Raw genomic sequence first — 16,181 nt, 5'->3', positions numbered from 1 at the left:
TGAGGAATGGCTTATTCATGAAGTTGAAAAAGAGGTTATCTCGACGATAACTCATTTCACTTCAAAAACCTAAATCATGTGGCAGCCAGTTGAAGAGTGATCGCCAGGGAGCTGAAAGTGTCTTACTTGCTGTTGGCTTTATTGTATAATTTCAAGTAAATTACACAATTTAAAACACGTGTTTTCTCATAATAAAAATAAAAAATATAATAAAAAGAACAGACGCCAGAAGATAATTGGTAAAATCTATATGTCAACGTGGAACAACCGTCTCTCCACAGAGGAGGAGGTTAAAGACCGAACCTATCAGCCACATGCAATACAGTCCTCAGCAACCATCTACAGTCGGACTCATGTGACCCTAATGTGATGGTGGCAGGACAGGACCCATCCAACACCCATTCACACCCACGTGAATAGTTCACTTGATGGCTCGGACATGCTTACCCCACCAAAGGGACAACTAGTCAAGTTTCACCTAAGGGCTGGTTTGGTCCACGAGTCACATGACTCTCACAGAATTAACGACCCTACAAGAGGTTTTTAAATACCTAAACTCACCATTAGTCAGTTAGAACTGAAGAAGCCTCTTGAGAGGAGAAACGTCTTCAACAAATACATTTTTTAAATTAAGTACACTTGCTGACGATAAAGCTTTCAAAGATTACCATGACCTGGATGACTGAATCTTCACAGAAATATTATCTTTTAGATATTAATTCAAGGCAGAGTTTCTAGAAGCCCTCAAAAATAAATATAAAAATATAAAAATATTTTAAACTGTTGTTTCAGATGCTCGAGCAAATCAGGAATTTGTATCTCTCTAAATAGATTATGATCTGATCTGAAACTGCTGTATTAAAAAACATTCAGCAGATATCCTGAACCATCAAATATCATCGCATAAAATAGCTGTGTCGCGTTCACTAAGAAATATAGAACACCATTTCTTGACTAATGATTTATTTACAACAATTTACACACTGACGAAGTGGAAGCCCTCAGGCGTCATTTAGCTGGGAACAAAAAAATGTAATTATGTCCAAGCTGGAAAAGAAATTACTGACACAGTTGTGTATAAGTATCTGTATTGGAGTGACTGTAGACGTATAATACTCCAAATCTTTCATGTCAGGTATATATTACATTAAAAATAATTGGCAGGTTTCATGTTGGACTTCTCACTCTTTCTATACAGTCTATATCTTTATGGGGAATCGGCTCCATGTTCATACTGTACCTTACACTTTGGATATTCTGGGTTGGTTTTTTTCCTGGGTGCTCTCATCACGTCACTTGATTCTATCCAAATCACCTCATGGCATTAGTGCACGTATTGATTCTGGATCTGGGCTGCTCTGGTAGACGCTGGACTCCAAACATCAGGACATTTCTCCAGTAGCAGTTTGTGTTTGTGTTTTTGTTTTGCATCATTGTACTCCTCCTCCTCCTCCTCCTCCTCCCATGAACACAGTGTTGATGGGGGGCAGCGAAGACACCAGGTCCTGCACCTCCGACGTCGACGGCACCCGCTGCTGAGAGAGCAGTGCATCCTGGGAAGCGAACGAAGAGGGAACTCCAAACATGCAGGGGGCAGATCCTGAAGAGGGGAGGGAATGATCTGAGGAGGAAACAACAGAAATGTATGAGATTTTTATTGGAATTTACATCCCTGGTCCTCTTAAGAACTTCTTACTCTTGCTCTTATTTATATGCTGAGAAATTTAAACTTGACCTGCTCCAGTTTCTGCCCCTGTGAAATACGCTCCTGTTGTTTTCCTTCCTGGTTCGTCCAGGATGTTGAGCGGATCGTGGACTTCAGAGTACGTTGAAGGGAACGGGCGCAGGCTGCCGATGGTGCTGATGACGGACACGTGCTGGTCAACCAGTGATGTCATGCGCTGACTGTCCAGGTAACTGCTGTTGCCATAGTAACCTGCCAAAGGAGGACATTTTGGCATTTTTTCCCATTAACTGTGTTAATAAGTTGGTGCCATTTGGTTAGAGCTCATAGTAACTTGAAGTTTCTGTAAAAAAAAAAAATGTCCAATCCCTAACACAACAAAACATAGAGTAACAATTCTGGTTCTTCTAACATCTCCCTGAGGCTACATGACAATAACACCTAATAAAATATTACTAAGACAACTTGGTGAAACTTTAACATCAAATGGAAATATTCACCCAATTTAACATTTACTTTCCTGTAATGAGGAAGTAGTGGGATCCACTAGACGAGCCACATGAATGCCAGAGAGAAAGTCGTCCTTACCGCTGTGTCCTGCAGCAGAGTACGTCTGTCCGTGGCAACCACCGCTGCTGGAGTTCAGTCCAGCCCCCGCAAAGCCAAAACCCTCCCCCGAGTCCAGAATCTGAGCTGCCGTCTGAGCATCTAGTCCCTGTTCAGTCTGGACTGGATCCGAGCCTGAAGTGTAGCTGGATGCAGGTCTGACTACGGAGCCGTAAGGTGTCAGGGAGCAGCTGGTGCTGTTAGACGGGTGATGGTGGCTGTAGAAGACGTCTTTAGTCAGGTGTTGGTCATTGAAGGAGGGGTACCGAGAGAGATGGTAGGCCAGCGATGAAGCCTGAGACTGAACAGAAGCCAGACACTGACTCTGAGGCCTGAAACACAGATTAAACTTTTTTTTAGCAACACACAATTTTTAATACTTTGCATTCCATGGTTGTAGTTTTCTCAGGCCAAATTCAGAAGACTCTAGGTTTTGTATAAATTGAGACTTCAGGCCTTTAAAAATGATTAAAGATTTTACATTTTATTTTAATGCCACCACGGTGTGAGGATAATAGTTTAATAAAACATAACAGCCCTGAATTGTCAGTAAGACACACTGTAGATGCACACTACTAAATTAAGCCGACCTGAGTGCAGACTGGTAGTTTGAGGCCGAGGAGCCGCCGGCAGGTGGGAAGTAACTTGCGCTGGTCTGAGGTAAGCAGTGGTACAGGGTCTCCGGGTATGAAGAGCAGGGGCTGGGCTGGGTCATGCCGCTGAGAGAGGACAGGCAGGAGGAAGAGGAGGGGGAGCAGGTGGAGGAAGAAGAAGTAGTTAAGGGTCTCCCCGTCATGGGCCCCTGGTTGATGACGGAGCCTCGGTGCACTAACGCCGCTGGAGAGATAGGGGGCGTCATGAGGGGGCCGCTGACCTGAGAAAAGTCCATCTGGCCACCTGTGAAGAGCGTAAACACACAGGGACAGGAAGTGTTCACATTTAAAGCTGCACTAATCCATATTCTCTGCCGCTCTACAGAACATATTTCTGCTCATTGTTTTGATTTCAAGGCCTGCAACTTAACTGCTTCTGTCCACGCTCAGCAGCCTCTTTAATATCGTAGGACAAAGCGTTAAATCTCTTAAGCTTGTGTTAACCATGGGACTTATTTCAGGCATCTACCAAAAAACATTCAGAAAAAACTGTTGACTTTGAGACGAGGGAGCAGGGATTGGAAAATACTGACTCATTTTCAGGTCTCATGCCTGCAGCACTCGATGTAACAGCTAAAGATTTCCCTCTGCAGTCGGTGGAGACCAAAAACAGAGCTTAAAGAGAGTGAATAACGTACTTACATTCGTTCACCTGTGTTGGTGTTTTAAGCTTGTTTTGCCGCAACCAAATAGCCAAAAACCAAAAAAAGGAAATTATTCAGCTGTTTTAAAAATGTTAAATAAGACTGTGCACCCACAAAAATGAAAGCATTAGTTGTTAATGTTTTTGTATATGGTGTTGTTTACTTTGAGGAACTTATTGGACCATCAGCTCTTCTTGACAACATGTCAAACTGCCAAATGTGTAAAGTTGCCCGGAGCTGTGTATAATGGCAATAATGAGACATAGCCTACCAAGCAGACTATTCATCTCTATGATGTCAAAACATTTTGATAAAATACCCACATCTAAGATGGCAACTGTGAGCCAGTTACCATGAGATGTTTTACCATCAGTTATCATATTCACATAGTTTAAATTAAATACATGACACAGTGCTTTACTTTTACCTGACACTGTGAACCCAGCAGACTCTGTCCCCTGGTAGATGGCAGTACTTGTTTCCAGACTTTGCTGCTGATTGGTGGACAGAGACATGTAGGCGTGTTCCCCCAGAGACTCATTCTTCACTGATTGGTCGATGGCAGCGCTGGCCTTGTTGCGATTGGCGAGGAAGCAGGAACTGGGTGAGGCCATCATCGCTGATTTACTCGCATCTAAAAGTAAGAAAATTATACATCTGGTGGATCTCAGTAAACCAGAGATTTTTTAAACATTTCCGTTCGATGTTTCTATAGTTTGTATTCAATGTGATGGCTAATTACAACTGTATTGTTAAAAAAAGATTGCTATTTCATCATTTTTATAATATGATATGTATTATAATTTATTGTTTTCCCCTTCCCACTGTGTTTTTAAATTATGTTTAAATTTTTTTGTGGTATTTGCTTTTTCCACAATACAGCATCTGCCCCGTATATAGTAATAACAAGACAAAAATATTTTTTTTACAATGTAAAAGAAGAATTTACATTCCTAAAAATGTTTATATTTTCTTGTATTACTATTTGATTTATAACTCATTTAATGATTTCTGGTCTTTTTGTAAAGCAGATTATGACATTTTGTCAAATTTAAAAGTGCTGTAAAAATATAATTTTTATCATCCTACAACCTTTGGTACATATTTAAACTAGTGTTTTCGTGGGTGTTACCAGGTCACTGATAACAAAAGAAAGATCTTAAACTGTAGACCTGCTGCTGACTTGAGTTCGTGCATGTCAGCAGCTGAACCACGGTGTCTGTTTAGATGCTTGATACCTGCATTTTTCATGTATTTGTCCAGCAGGTTCTGCAGGTCCTGCTCCTTGTCGTTGTTGAACTGAGTCTCCAGGGCCAAAAGGATGTATTCGTCTAACAGCATCCTGATCAGATGGAAGGAACCTGTCAATGTCAAAAATGCAAATGGAGAAAAAAAACAGAGAATTATGCCTAAAAATGTAATGGACTTTATTGTCACTATACGAGTACATATAGCGAAATTGTAAAAATAGGAGGTGACATTGAGTTAATCCACATATAAAATTTCCACATTTGAGTAGCATGATCTCTTTGTCTCCAGTTTGACCTTTAGGATCAAGCTGCTCTTTGTTTGACCTGCAGGGTCGCGACATTAAACCTCCGATGTGTGTTTGAGCTCCACTGGGACTCTACGGACCAAATGGTAAGTGTTTATTCACGTCCACGTAGACAGTGTGTGTGTGTGTGTGTGTGTGTGTGTGTGTGTGTGTGTGTGTGTGTGTGTGTGTGTGTGTGTGTGTGTGTGCATGTGTTTGAACAGAGAGCACGCAACCCGCAGATAAGACTTTGTTTAATCAAGGCGAGTCTGGCCATTACAATTTATGGCGCTATTGTAGCAATCTGCTCTGAGCTGGCTTGTACTGTATTAGCCGTGTGTGTGTGTGTGTGTGTGTGTGTGTGTGTGCGTGTGTGTGTGTGTGTGTGCGTGTGTGTGCGTGTGCGTGTGCTCGTGTTTGTGGATGGAATAAAGGAGAAGAAAGGAACACAAAATGAATAAGATGAGTGACAGTTAATAATTTAACAAACAACAATCACCATGTTGTCATGTTCATGCGTTGCTTTTATGAATTGCATCTTGATTAACAGTTTTGTTATCACTGGCACGACAACAAACTCTGTTGCTTCCTGTTGTCCAGTCTGGTCTCTTTAAGTTGTTGCACATTATTTCTTGATATTATGATTAGTCAGTTTTACTTCTGTATGCTCTGAACTCACACTTTTCTCTGTTTTGTGTTAACCAACCTCAGCCGATTGCTTTGAATCTGACCTGATCGCAATCAAGATGAAATACAAAAGAAAATGTTTGATCCCATCGGTCTTCTCAGTGATGGTCAATCTAGTTAGGTAACAGCAGTTATATTTTATAATGATAACAAACAAGGTAAATGTTAATTTGGTGGCGGAGGAAGTATATTCTTTACTTAAAAAGTAAAAGCAGTACCACCACACTGTGAACTAACTCCTCTACGAAGTCCTGCATATAAAATGTAAAGTAAAAGTACCTGAGTATTATCAACAAAATAAACATGCGATTTGGTAGTAGCTATAAGGAAATTTGTCACACTGTCATGTTATGGTAATTAAACATGAATAACTTTGTCCTTACTGCACTTTTCCACTGCTTCTTTTAACGATGATGCTGGTTAGTTTAATATATAACAATGTATTAAATTGTCATCGTGTCTTTTTATGACCAATCTTGGGAGTACCATCAGCATTTTGCATTGTATTGAATGTGTCTTGAAATCCATTAAATCAACAGGAGTAGCAGTTAGAGCCTCGTGTGTGGGGATCATATCACAACAGAGATGCCCTTGAGCAAGGCACTTATCCCCATCCGCTCCAGTGGGAGCTGCCTGCTGGCCAACAGATTAGACTCTCGACAACCTCTAGGCAGTGGTGGATACTACAATTAGCGCTGTGCTGAGGTACAATTTTGAGGTACTTTACTTTAATTGACTATGAATATATGTATTTTGTAGAACTTTCTAACTTTATACTGCTGTAGATTTAATCCAACAGTATATACTGTAAAGTAGTTAAAATGTGCTCCACCTCCACCAGATTTAGCATTAAAATGCTGCTCACGTGTTAAGGCATCAGATATATTATTGCAATAATTTGATATAAATAATAATATTACTCTCTGAGAGGGACCATTCTGCCAACAAGTACTTTTTCTTTAATACTTTAAAGCACATTCTGCGGTTAATACTTTTGTAGTTTTACTTCAATGAAAGCTTGAATGCACTGTTACGGTAAGCTAGATTAGACTTTTACATGCAGCAGAGTATTTTTAAACAGCAGTAGTTTTACTTTTACTTTAGTAAAAGGGTATTTCTTTCGCTACTCCTGCTTTTAATGATTTGTCACTTTTTAAATGTTCTTACCAAAGCTGGAGGCATTGTTGAGCGTGAGGTTGTGCATCACTCTGGCGCCAAAGAAGCTCCACCTGAGGAGGAAATCCTGAGCTCGCTTCTTCACTGATCGACCGCTCTGCTTACCAGGCTGATCGGAGATGACGAAGACACAAAAGAAAAGATTAGTTGGTTGCACAAAAGGTCATTTTACAGGACGTATACGAGTCCACGCAGCGCCAGGTGGAGCAGCTTTTACCTTGATGACTTTATGCTCCACGACAGAGTCCAGCCACTCGATGAAGGACTCCACTGTGGCGTTCTTTCTCAGCAGCTCCTTCAGCTCCTGGAAGACGGTGATAGAGTCATCTAGAAAAAACAAACAGGAAGAGTTGCTTCATTATCAATAGAACGGATTCTCATTTGTAAATTATTATTATTATCACTATTCTTATACTTTAATTAGAAATCTAATATAGATCAGATGATCAGCAGTGAAATGCAAAAAGCATATTTCCCCAAGTACAGTAATTGAGCACTGGAATTGGAAGCCAATATAAAACATTTTACTCCACTATGTTTATCTGACAGCATTACTGACTATTTTTTTTTTATTAATACAAAATATAAATGTATTATATCAATGTGGATGTATCTTTATGGATGAAGATAACCAGCAGTGAATAAAACATAAAAAAAACTCCACATTTACCAGCTACAACATTAAAGTGACAAACACATTAATACATCAATATTTATATACCAATAATATATTATACAGGATTCTAAAATGGACCATTCTGCATAATGAGATTTTTTGGTACATTAAGTATATCTTTTAATATTGTACTAACATTTTGAATGCAGGACTTCTACTTTAAGGTCTGAGTACTTCCTGCAACGCTTCTTCTTACACTCAGAGTAGATGTCTGGGTCCTGGTCCCCAGCCGAGTTTATGCTGAGCAGAGGCTGCGAGCTGATGCTGCTGAGATCCACGTTGTCGATATCCAGCACCATGCTGGTCACCACCTCCTGGTCGAACAGCGCCGGGCGGGCTATCTGGGGAACAAAACAAGACCTCAGAAATCATTATCATGTTCATGTTGATACACATGATGTTCTTTATTCTGTCCTCCAGTAAACGCTGTACCTGTGCCAGGTGTAAGAACGACGTCTGTCTGTTCAGGGAGGAAACAAAGTGCCTTGCTATGGGGAGCTTCTTGGCTGCCAGGCATTCTGGGAGGTTCTCTAGGGAGGAGGCTAACCAGTGCTCCCAGTGTTTGGCAAAGTTGCGGATATCTGCCAACAGACTGATGGACAACATTAATGAATGCATCGTTCAAGGTGAAGATTTGCTGTTTCTGATCATGGGTTAGTCAGGACGTTTAAAAACAACATCGTAAACGCTACAGTAAAGAAACAGGGTTAATTTGTAAAATGCACGATGGGAATCACAGCGAAAACGCCAACATTTAGATCCAGGCATCGTCAATTGGGCTAAAGCTTCTTGTGAAATCCTTCCAACATGCTTCTCTCATTCTCGGACAGGGACGGGTTTTATAGCTGTAACTTTAAAGCACTTTTGGGGTCATCTCAGCAACGTGGACAACTAATCTGACAATAACACATGAAAATAAAGTTACAAACCTTTCGGGCATTTCCTGCATTGTAGCAGGAATCAGAACATCTGTCAAAACCTGAGACAATAAGAAAAACATTATTAGAGTATACACCTTGAATTGAACCACGTATTAGGGCCACTGTAGGAAAAAGAAAAAAAATGGAGCCGAGAGACTCGGGCAATATTCTGAGAAAAAAAAAAGTATGCAAAATTGTGTTACTTTATAAAGTCGCAGATTTGCTAATTTATTATAGAGGTCATAGAGGAAATAAGCACGTTGCTTGATCTGATGTTTGCCATTGCTATGACAACAAGTGAAAGCTACCGCTAGCATCTTAGCCCAACCACTCGATCAATAGACACCCATAAGATGGCAAAAAAAACAACAATAACCATCAATAGCCATCACACTATAAGGACCTTAACGAGGCGTTGTCACACATTGTAATTTATTAATTAGAACAATAAATGTGACATTCATGGCAAGTTAGCTAGCATGTTGTTAGCATCGTAATAAAGTAGCAAATTTATTTAAATTAAGAAGCAAATTTAGCAAATTTGCTACATTATAAAGTAGCAAATTTACGCCTTTTTTTTTTCTCTGAATATTGCCCACCTCTCTCAGCTCCGTTTTAGCCCTACTATCCTGATTCATAATTTCATATATCAAAGCTGGAGCAGCAGTGTTTCAGCAGGGTAATACTCTCATTGACTGGTTACATTTAGGTGTATCATTGCCTGCCTAATGTAAGAGATTACAGAAGTTTGTGTGCTGGCAGGAATCATTTTTCTATATCTGTATATCTGTAATTTTAACGCCTTTGGGCTTAACAAAACAGGAACTCATGAGATAAAAGCCTGAGGAATTTTTTTTTTTGCTGTAGAAATTAAAATCCAATATTCCATAACTACCTTGTAGAGGATTGAGTCGCAGACGCAGAAGATGTCGACTATAATAGGGTTTTCCAGCAGCGGCAGCAAGTGGTCGGGCATTCCCTGCCAGAAATGGAGCAGAAAATTCTGGATCTGAAACAAAACATTGTCAGAGTTATATCTGGTTTCAGTGGATGGTAAACTGTTCGGGTTTTATTCCCTTCAGGGCTTTAAGAACAGTAAAAGGCTCTCGTGCGACAGTAATTATCACCTCCTCAAAGTTGACATTGATGGCATTGTCCAGGATGCACTGGCAATGTGTTTTATACATCATGATCAGAGTGTCCACCTGTTAAGAGACAGTGAAGATCTGACTTTAAATTAATGAAAAATAAAAAAACAATTATGAAACCAGTAACAGCCAGCCAGCCCATTAAACAATCACATTCAATGTCATATTGTTAGGTTTAAAATATTTTATATATGTCAGAATCAACAATACATGTTTACATTGGTTTAAATATGTATTTTTTTCACCATCTGTTCTCTTATGGATTTTTTTGGTTTGTTAACAGTGAAAATGAAATATGCTGTATATGTCAAAATACATGAAATTCTTCTGATTGACTAACCCTTTCCCTGGAGATGTTTCCCTGCAGCAGAAGATGCTGAGCGCTGGGGAAGTCGGGGAGCAACGTTCCAGTTTTAGAGCTCAAAGAATATTTCCTGGTGAAACCTCCCTGTAAAACAACATCAGGCCACATTTTCCTTTAGTTGATCTTCACACTATTGATTTTATTTAAAGATCAACTTAGCAACCACACAAAATCTTGTTTATGCTGTCCTCCAGTAGCTTAAATCACTGCAATGTAATAACTTCTTATGTAAAAACTCACTGCATTATGGGTGACAAAACACCTGCATTTTGTAATAATCTGCTGCAGTAAACAGTCTGAATGCAATATTTAATACATTCCCCACATTTTATAATACATTAATAAGTAAGTAAGTTACAAATCATGCATCAAGATGAAGAATTTGTTTATATGAAAATGTAATAATCAACCAAAATAGATGTCTTGAAAGATAAAGATAATTAAAGATAATCTACTAATCTATTGAATTATGTTTTAAATTTAAGTTATATGATTCATGTTTGAATGCATTAAATAAATGTGAAATTGTTTTTATGAATGAAGACACACATTTTTGGTTTGTTACATAATGCATTAATTATTATATTTTCATTAAAAAGTTGTAACGGCCACATTTTGTAATAACCACTGAAATATGTTATAATTCATTATAAAATGTAGCTAAATGTATTACATGTTGCATTCAGGCTGTTTATTACATAATGTGCTGTTACTGGCAGTGACATCACTCTTGGGGGTAATTACAGGTATATGTAATTACAGCATATTTATGAAACACCTAATATTATTTTGTGTAAAAGCATATTTTACAGCAGATCTATTATTTGGGAAAGATGTGTTAAAAAGATAGCATTTTCACAAACCTCATTCTTGAGTTTGCTTCCTGAAAATCTGCAATAGAGAAACAGATTTGATCTTTCAAATACAAATATGTCATGTTTTGACAGTGAAATGTTTAAACAGAACAGAACATGTGTTTAGATTATCAATATTATAGCAAACAGTGATAACAATACACATTCATTATAGAGAAAATGTTCATGTTAATATATGTCTAAACATGTGGGTTATACTCTCCAGATTTATTACAGATGGAATCAACAGGGAAAACAGAGCTTTTAACATTAGTTGTCAAACCTAAACTGCAAAGACTGCAACAAAAGAGAAAAAGGACATCCACTGTCTACTAATGGTAGCCACTCAAACAATTCAAACAATACCACATAATGATAAACAAGAAAAAAATCATGTTAAATGGTTTGTTACCTGGTCAAACCCTTCCCAGAATACACAGAGTGATAGTAGGCACTGCTCTCTTTGATGCCAATTCCATAGTAATGATATCTGCAAAGTGTCAAGATATTAATATCAAATACGTAAGGCAACATTTTTCCTGAGGTTACATGACAACTTTTTATTGTAAAAGTTCAAAACATGTTTGCATTTACTTGGAATGTCCTCTGGTGCCCAGTCTTCTTGTTGTTAGAAGAGGAAACTTCTGTCGAATCGTCTGATGAAGAAAAAGTGGTATAAAGGTGGTTCTGGTTCGATCAGTGGATCAATATTAGGAATCTACAGTACCCTCATAATGAGCAATATGTAATGTTTACAAAACAATTTTAAATAGAAAGAATAAAACTTTTTGAGACCACCGGAAATAAACTTTCATATTAATTTTAAGAAAGCACTGTATCCTTAACTGTGCAAGACAAGAAATTAGTAGGTCATGTTGTACGTTTGTCATACATTATTTTATTTAAGAGAATAAGAAGTCTGTGGATTTACACACGTTTCTGATTTTATTGAAGACATTTTCTGACTTTCTATTCAAGCACATTTCCGTTCACCTTTCCAAATGTAGCAGCACATGCCGGCTCTAGTTTCTCCTTCCTGCAGAAGTCCAGGTAGTGAGCGTAGAGGATACACCGAGGCAGACACACTCCTTCACACACAATATAATTCTCCTCGAGCCTGTTGAGGCATGTCAGCGAGAAAAACACGAATAAATGCAGTAAATATACTCACAATAAAGATAAAACTAATGGACGGACTCGCACACCAATAGATAATAATAATAATAATAATAATAATAATAATAATAATAATAATAATAATAATAATAATAGTAATAGTTAATTATTATTATTATTATTTTAATTATCATATTTACATAGTACTTATCAAAAGAAAGTGCTCAATATAAAAACACAGCAATAAGAAAATAATATTATTAAAAGTACAATCGAACTTACGTTGAATTTACTATTAAAATAATCAGACCCATAAAGCTGAATAAAAACTAGAAGCAGGTAAATCAGAGAAGGCAAAGCGGAAGTTTTGAGCTTAGATGTAAAAGAAGCCACAGACTCAGATGCACTGAAAAGACAATAATTCATGTTTTTGCCATGAATTGACAACAATCCTTAACATGTTTGCGACTAGAGCAGTCTAGAAGTGTGTTGATGTGAATTATCTGCAGGTTTTGTCAGACATTTTTATTTTTATGTCATAATGCATCCAAAAGTTGGAAGGTTTCTTTGATGCAAAACAATGCTGACAAGTCCATAAATATGGGTATTATAAGTAGCACATCTTGCAGTGGTCTTACCACTGCAGAGTGAGTAGTGTCTGTTTCTTCTTGTCCTTGATGATCTGACTGATGGTCTTCCGGGAGGACGAGATGCTCTGTTTGATGGTCAGGTCCGGGTTAAAGTCCACCAGGTCCTGGTCTTCCTCAGAGGACGGTGTCTCATTACTGTCCTCTGCTTCTGAGGAAACACACAGACAAATATATTACATACAGCTCACAAGAGAGGTTTTTTTTTCCAGTCCGTCAAGTATGTTTGACGTTGCCTTCTTCTCTGGCCTATTTTCAGCTAATACCTTCTTCTTTCTGCAATGCAGTGATCTTTCCTTACCCTTATGAATGGAACATTTTAGGCTTTAAATTTAACATTTATTTCAGTTACAGTACTTCAGTGTCTTTGCCTCCGCCGACTCCAGCAACCATCACATGCCTCAAGGGTAAGAAGATGGACAGCATGGAAGATCTGCAGCTTTAATGTTTTGATCCTAATATTACAGAGGAACTAGTTTGCATTTTGCACTTGCATTTAAACTTGTTTTCTCTACTTGATGAGCTTCCTGTGTTTGTGAGTAACTTTGAGAAAGTGATTCTAGCTTTCTTTGCTGGTCTGCACGCACAGTAAACAATAAAGTACACGATGAGAGAGAATGATAGATACGCTACTCAAAGTCATGTACTGTGTTTAAATTGTATTGTGTTGATAGAGAAACATGTATTCTCTTAATTTATATTTTTTTTGTGTCAAAAACGACAAACTAGAATAGGACACTCCACAGCAAGAAGTGAGAGAAACCTTAACATTAATGCAGTAATAAAAACTAAGAAAATTATAATGATCAAGCAGGCCAAATTAATTCGAATAAATTATTCATTAATAAATCATTTAAATAAGCACAGAAACACAAAGGTTATTATTGATATGGTAACATTTTGTGTTCAAGAGCTCATATGGATGATCGTCAGAATAATCTAAAATACAGCCACAGAAACCATGAATTAGTAGATGTGTGATTTAAAACTACAAACAAACTACAAAATAATGTGAGAATCAGGTGAGCTCGACAACAATCTTGTACAATTTTTGCATGTTGATTTCTCATGTTGTGAGAGAATTTCCAAATGTATCAGCATTAGGGGATTTTTAACAAACAATGAAAGATATCGTGTTTATAAAATGAGCACTTTGTGATAATCTTAAATTTAGCATATGATATTACAGGAGATGCTTGGACTGATTCAGATGAGATGATATTTTGTATATCATATATTTGTACATATGATATTCAATGACTTTAACATTTAGTATGTTGACTGTCTGATTGTGAAAACCAGAAGAAAAGTTCTTATTTGTTCTGTAAAAGCTTTTTTAAAAAATGTACAAAATAAATAAAAGACTTGCATAAAACTGAAAATAGTGCAAAACTGTTGATATAAGGTTAAATGTTGAGCTACAAAATATATGAAAAAAAAAAAACAGGTATCTATCTGAATGTAAAGTTACATTTCATAATACCACCATAATACTATCTGACTAAATTTCTTAATTTGTAGTTTGTAGTAATTTGTATCACATCCCTACTTAGTTCAGTTCTGTGTCTTCATCATCTTCCTTATTCTAATGTGTGGGGCCCAAAAAAGTTTGTGAAGAAAATGAATGGGATCCTGTTGTTGTAGCACCACCGTGTGGTCAGATTGTGTCACTTTCTTTCTTTTTTTTCTTTTTTTTTACCTGAGCAGAGTTGTAATGTAACCACAGAAAAACATTCAGATTTTAGATTGAGTGAAGATTTTTTTCAAGAAAAAGGAGATGATTATGATGATGATGATGAAGACATAAGAAGGATCTTAATATAAAACAGTTACATTTCAGTCTTATTGATCTGAACTCCCAGCTGTAATTATTGATAGAGAATGCTAATTGTTCATTACCTGATTTAATCCCAGAATCATCCTCCTGGTGAAAAGGTGTCTGTCCGTTAAAGTCACTTGTGCATGTTTCCTCTGGTGAGCTGCACAAAGTCTTGGTTAGAGAGTGAATAAGAAACACTCCATCTCTGGCTGAACTCTCACTGCTGCGTTTCATCGGCATAGTCACATAAATTATACGTTGAAAAACAAATCAACCAGAGGAAAAGAAGAAGAAAACTGAAGTCAACCTGCTTTGGAAAGAAGACAAAAACAGTCCACTGCAGCTCATTTGTCCTCAAGACTGAATATTTAGACGCTGTTTGTCAATCCCGTCTTCACACAAGTCCAGGAAAAGTTAAAAAAGATCACAAACACCATGTTCAGCATTTTTTGTCCAACCAACGGATCTGAAGATGGAAACAACTGCACTCTTGATAAACCTGATAGAGCAAGCTCAGACTAATAACGCTGTGCTGTGGGAAGGCAGAGCTAATGAAGCTGTGGATGCATTCATCATATTTACAGAAGACTGGGGCTAATCCAGGTTATTAATGATTAACAGAAAAACCCTCATCCATCTGTCCATCCATCCATTCATCCCTCCTCCAACACTCAGATGACCTTTTATACAAATATATATATATATATATGTATATATATTTGTTTGTACTGTTTATTGTTTTTTTCAGCCATTATTCACCAACTGCAACTAATGATTTTTTTAAAAACATTTTGGGGCAGTTTCGGGCATTTAGCAGATGGAGTTGTTTTTTCCAAAGCGATTTACAATAAGAACATTTGTTGGAAGATAGACAGTATATTGCTATCAGTATCCAATCATGTTATTGGATTCTAATTATTGATCAGTAAATGTCCTATCATCATTTTAATTTGAACTTAAATTGTATGAATATGCTTGTATCTATATGATGATTTATTGCAATACAGTGTAAGTGTATTTTACATTATTCAAAATTCTAAATTTCATCATAAGCAACATTTAAGGGGAATAGGACTTTAAATGGGCTAATCATAGAACTTGAGGAGAAGCCGGAAGTGGGATCGGCAGTATCGTGGAGGTTGACAAGTCGCAAGTCGCACACCTGAGGCCCGTATAAAAGGTAGGAAACAGTCACGAAGGTGATTAGGGTGACTTTGGTCAAAAATGTGTTGGCGTTAACAGTCACCGGAGGTCATTAAAAGTTAAAAAACGACCAAAGACGAAGGCTAACTGTTAGGCCGAAGTATGAAGTTAGCTGGAATAGCGTTTTGTATTAGCATAGCAATGTTAGCGCTTTGCTAGTTTTACCGCGGCGCTACCTGCTGAATGTAATTTTACATCACCATGAAAACCCCTGAGTCACTTTTGGTTAGTACAGACATCCCTGTGGATTTGATGAAATGTGAATGTGCCATGTTCTTACATTTTAAACTTGTATTTTCGTCTCTGCAACATTATTAAAATGAAGATAGCTATGTTAGCCACTAACGTTAGATTCCTCAAACCGAATAACGAAGCAGCAGCCCCGCACGTTGTTTTGCGGTGCGCGTATACAGTAGGCATTGCGGTAAGAGCGCCACTGAATAATGATTG

The 16,181-nt window shown here is 37.7% G+C and overlaps 1 protein-coding gene across 1 annotated transcript; it reads right to left on the bottom strand.

Moving 5' to 3' along the window:
• Window positions 1-1,430: 1,430 nt before the first annotated feature.
• On the bottom strand, window positions 1,431-14,768 carry rfx6 (regulatory factor X, 6; the record flags this gene model as incomplete). The annotated part of the gene is made up of 20 exons (XM_084030444.1): window positions 1,431-1,621; window positions 1,736-1,936; window positions 2,273-2,622; window positions 2,881-3,187; window positions 4,015-4,221; window positions 4,826-4,948; window positions 6,976-7,093; window positions 7,202-7,311; window positions 7,857-8,001; window positions 8,093-8,252; window positions 8,590-8,639; window positions 9,476-9,589; window positions 9,708-9,785; window positions 10,069-10,176; window positions 10,956-10,983; window positions 11,359-11,436; window positions 11,541-11,602; window positions 11,940-12,063; window positions 12,701-12,860; window positions 14,609-14,768. 20 exons carry the CDS (start codon window positions 14,766-14,768, stop codon window positions 1,431-1,433), a joined length of 2,874 nt encoding a protein of 957 aa, XP_083886570.1.
• Between the last annotated feature and the right edge of the window lie 1,413 nt (window positions 14,769-16,181).

The sequence above is a fragment of the Eutrigla gurnardus genome, assembly GCF_963514095.1.
Source record: "Eutrigla gurnardus genome assembly, chromosome: 16".
NCBI classification, from domain to species: Eukaryota; Metazoa; Chordata; class Actinopteri; order Perciformes; family Triglidae; genus Eutrigla; species Eutrigla gurnardus.
This window is presented reverse-complemented; position numbering and strand designations above follow the sequence as displayed.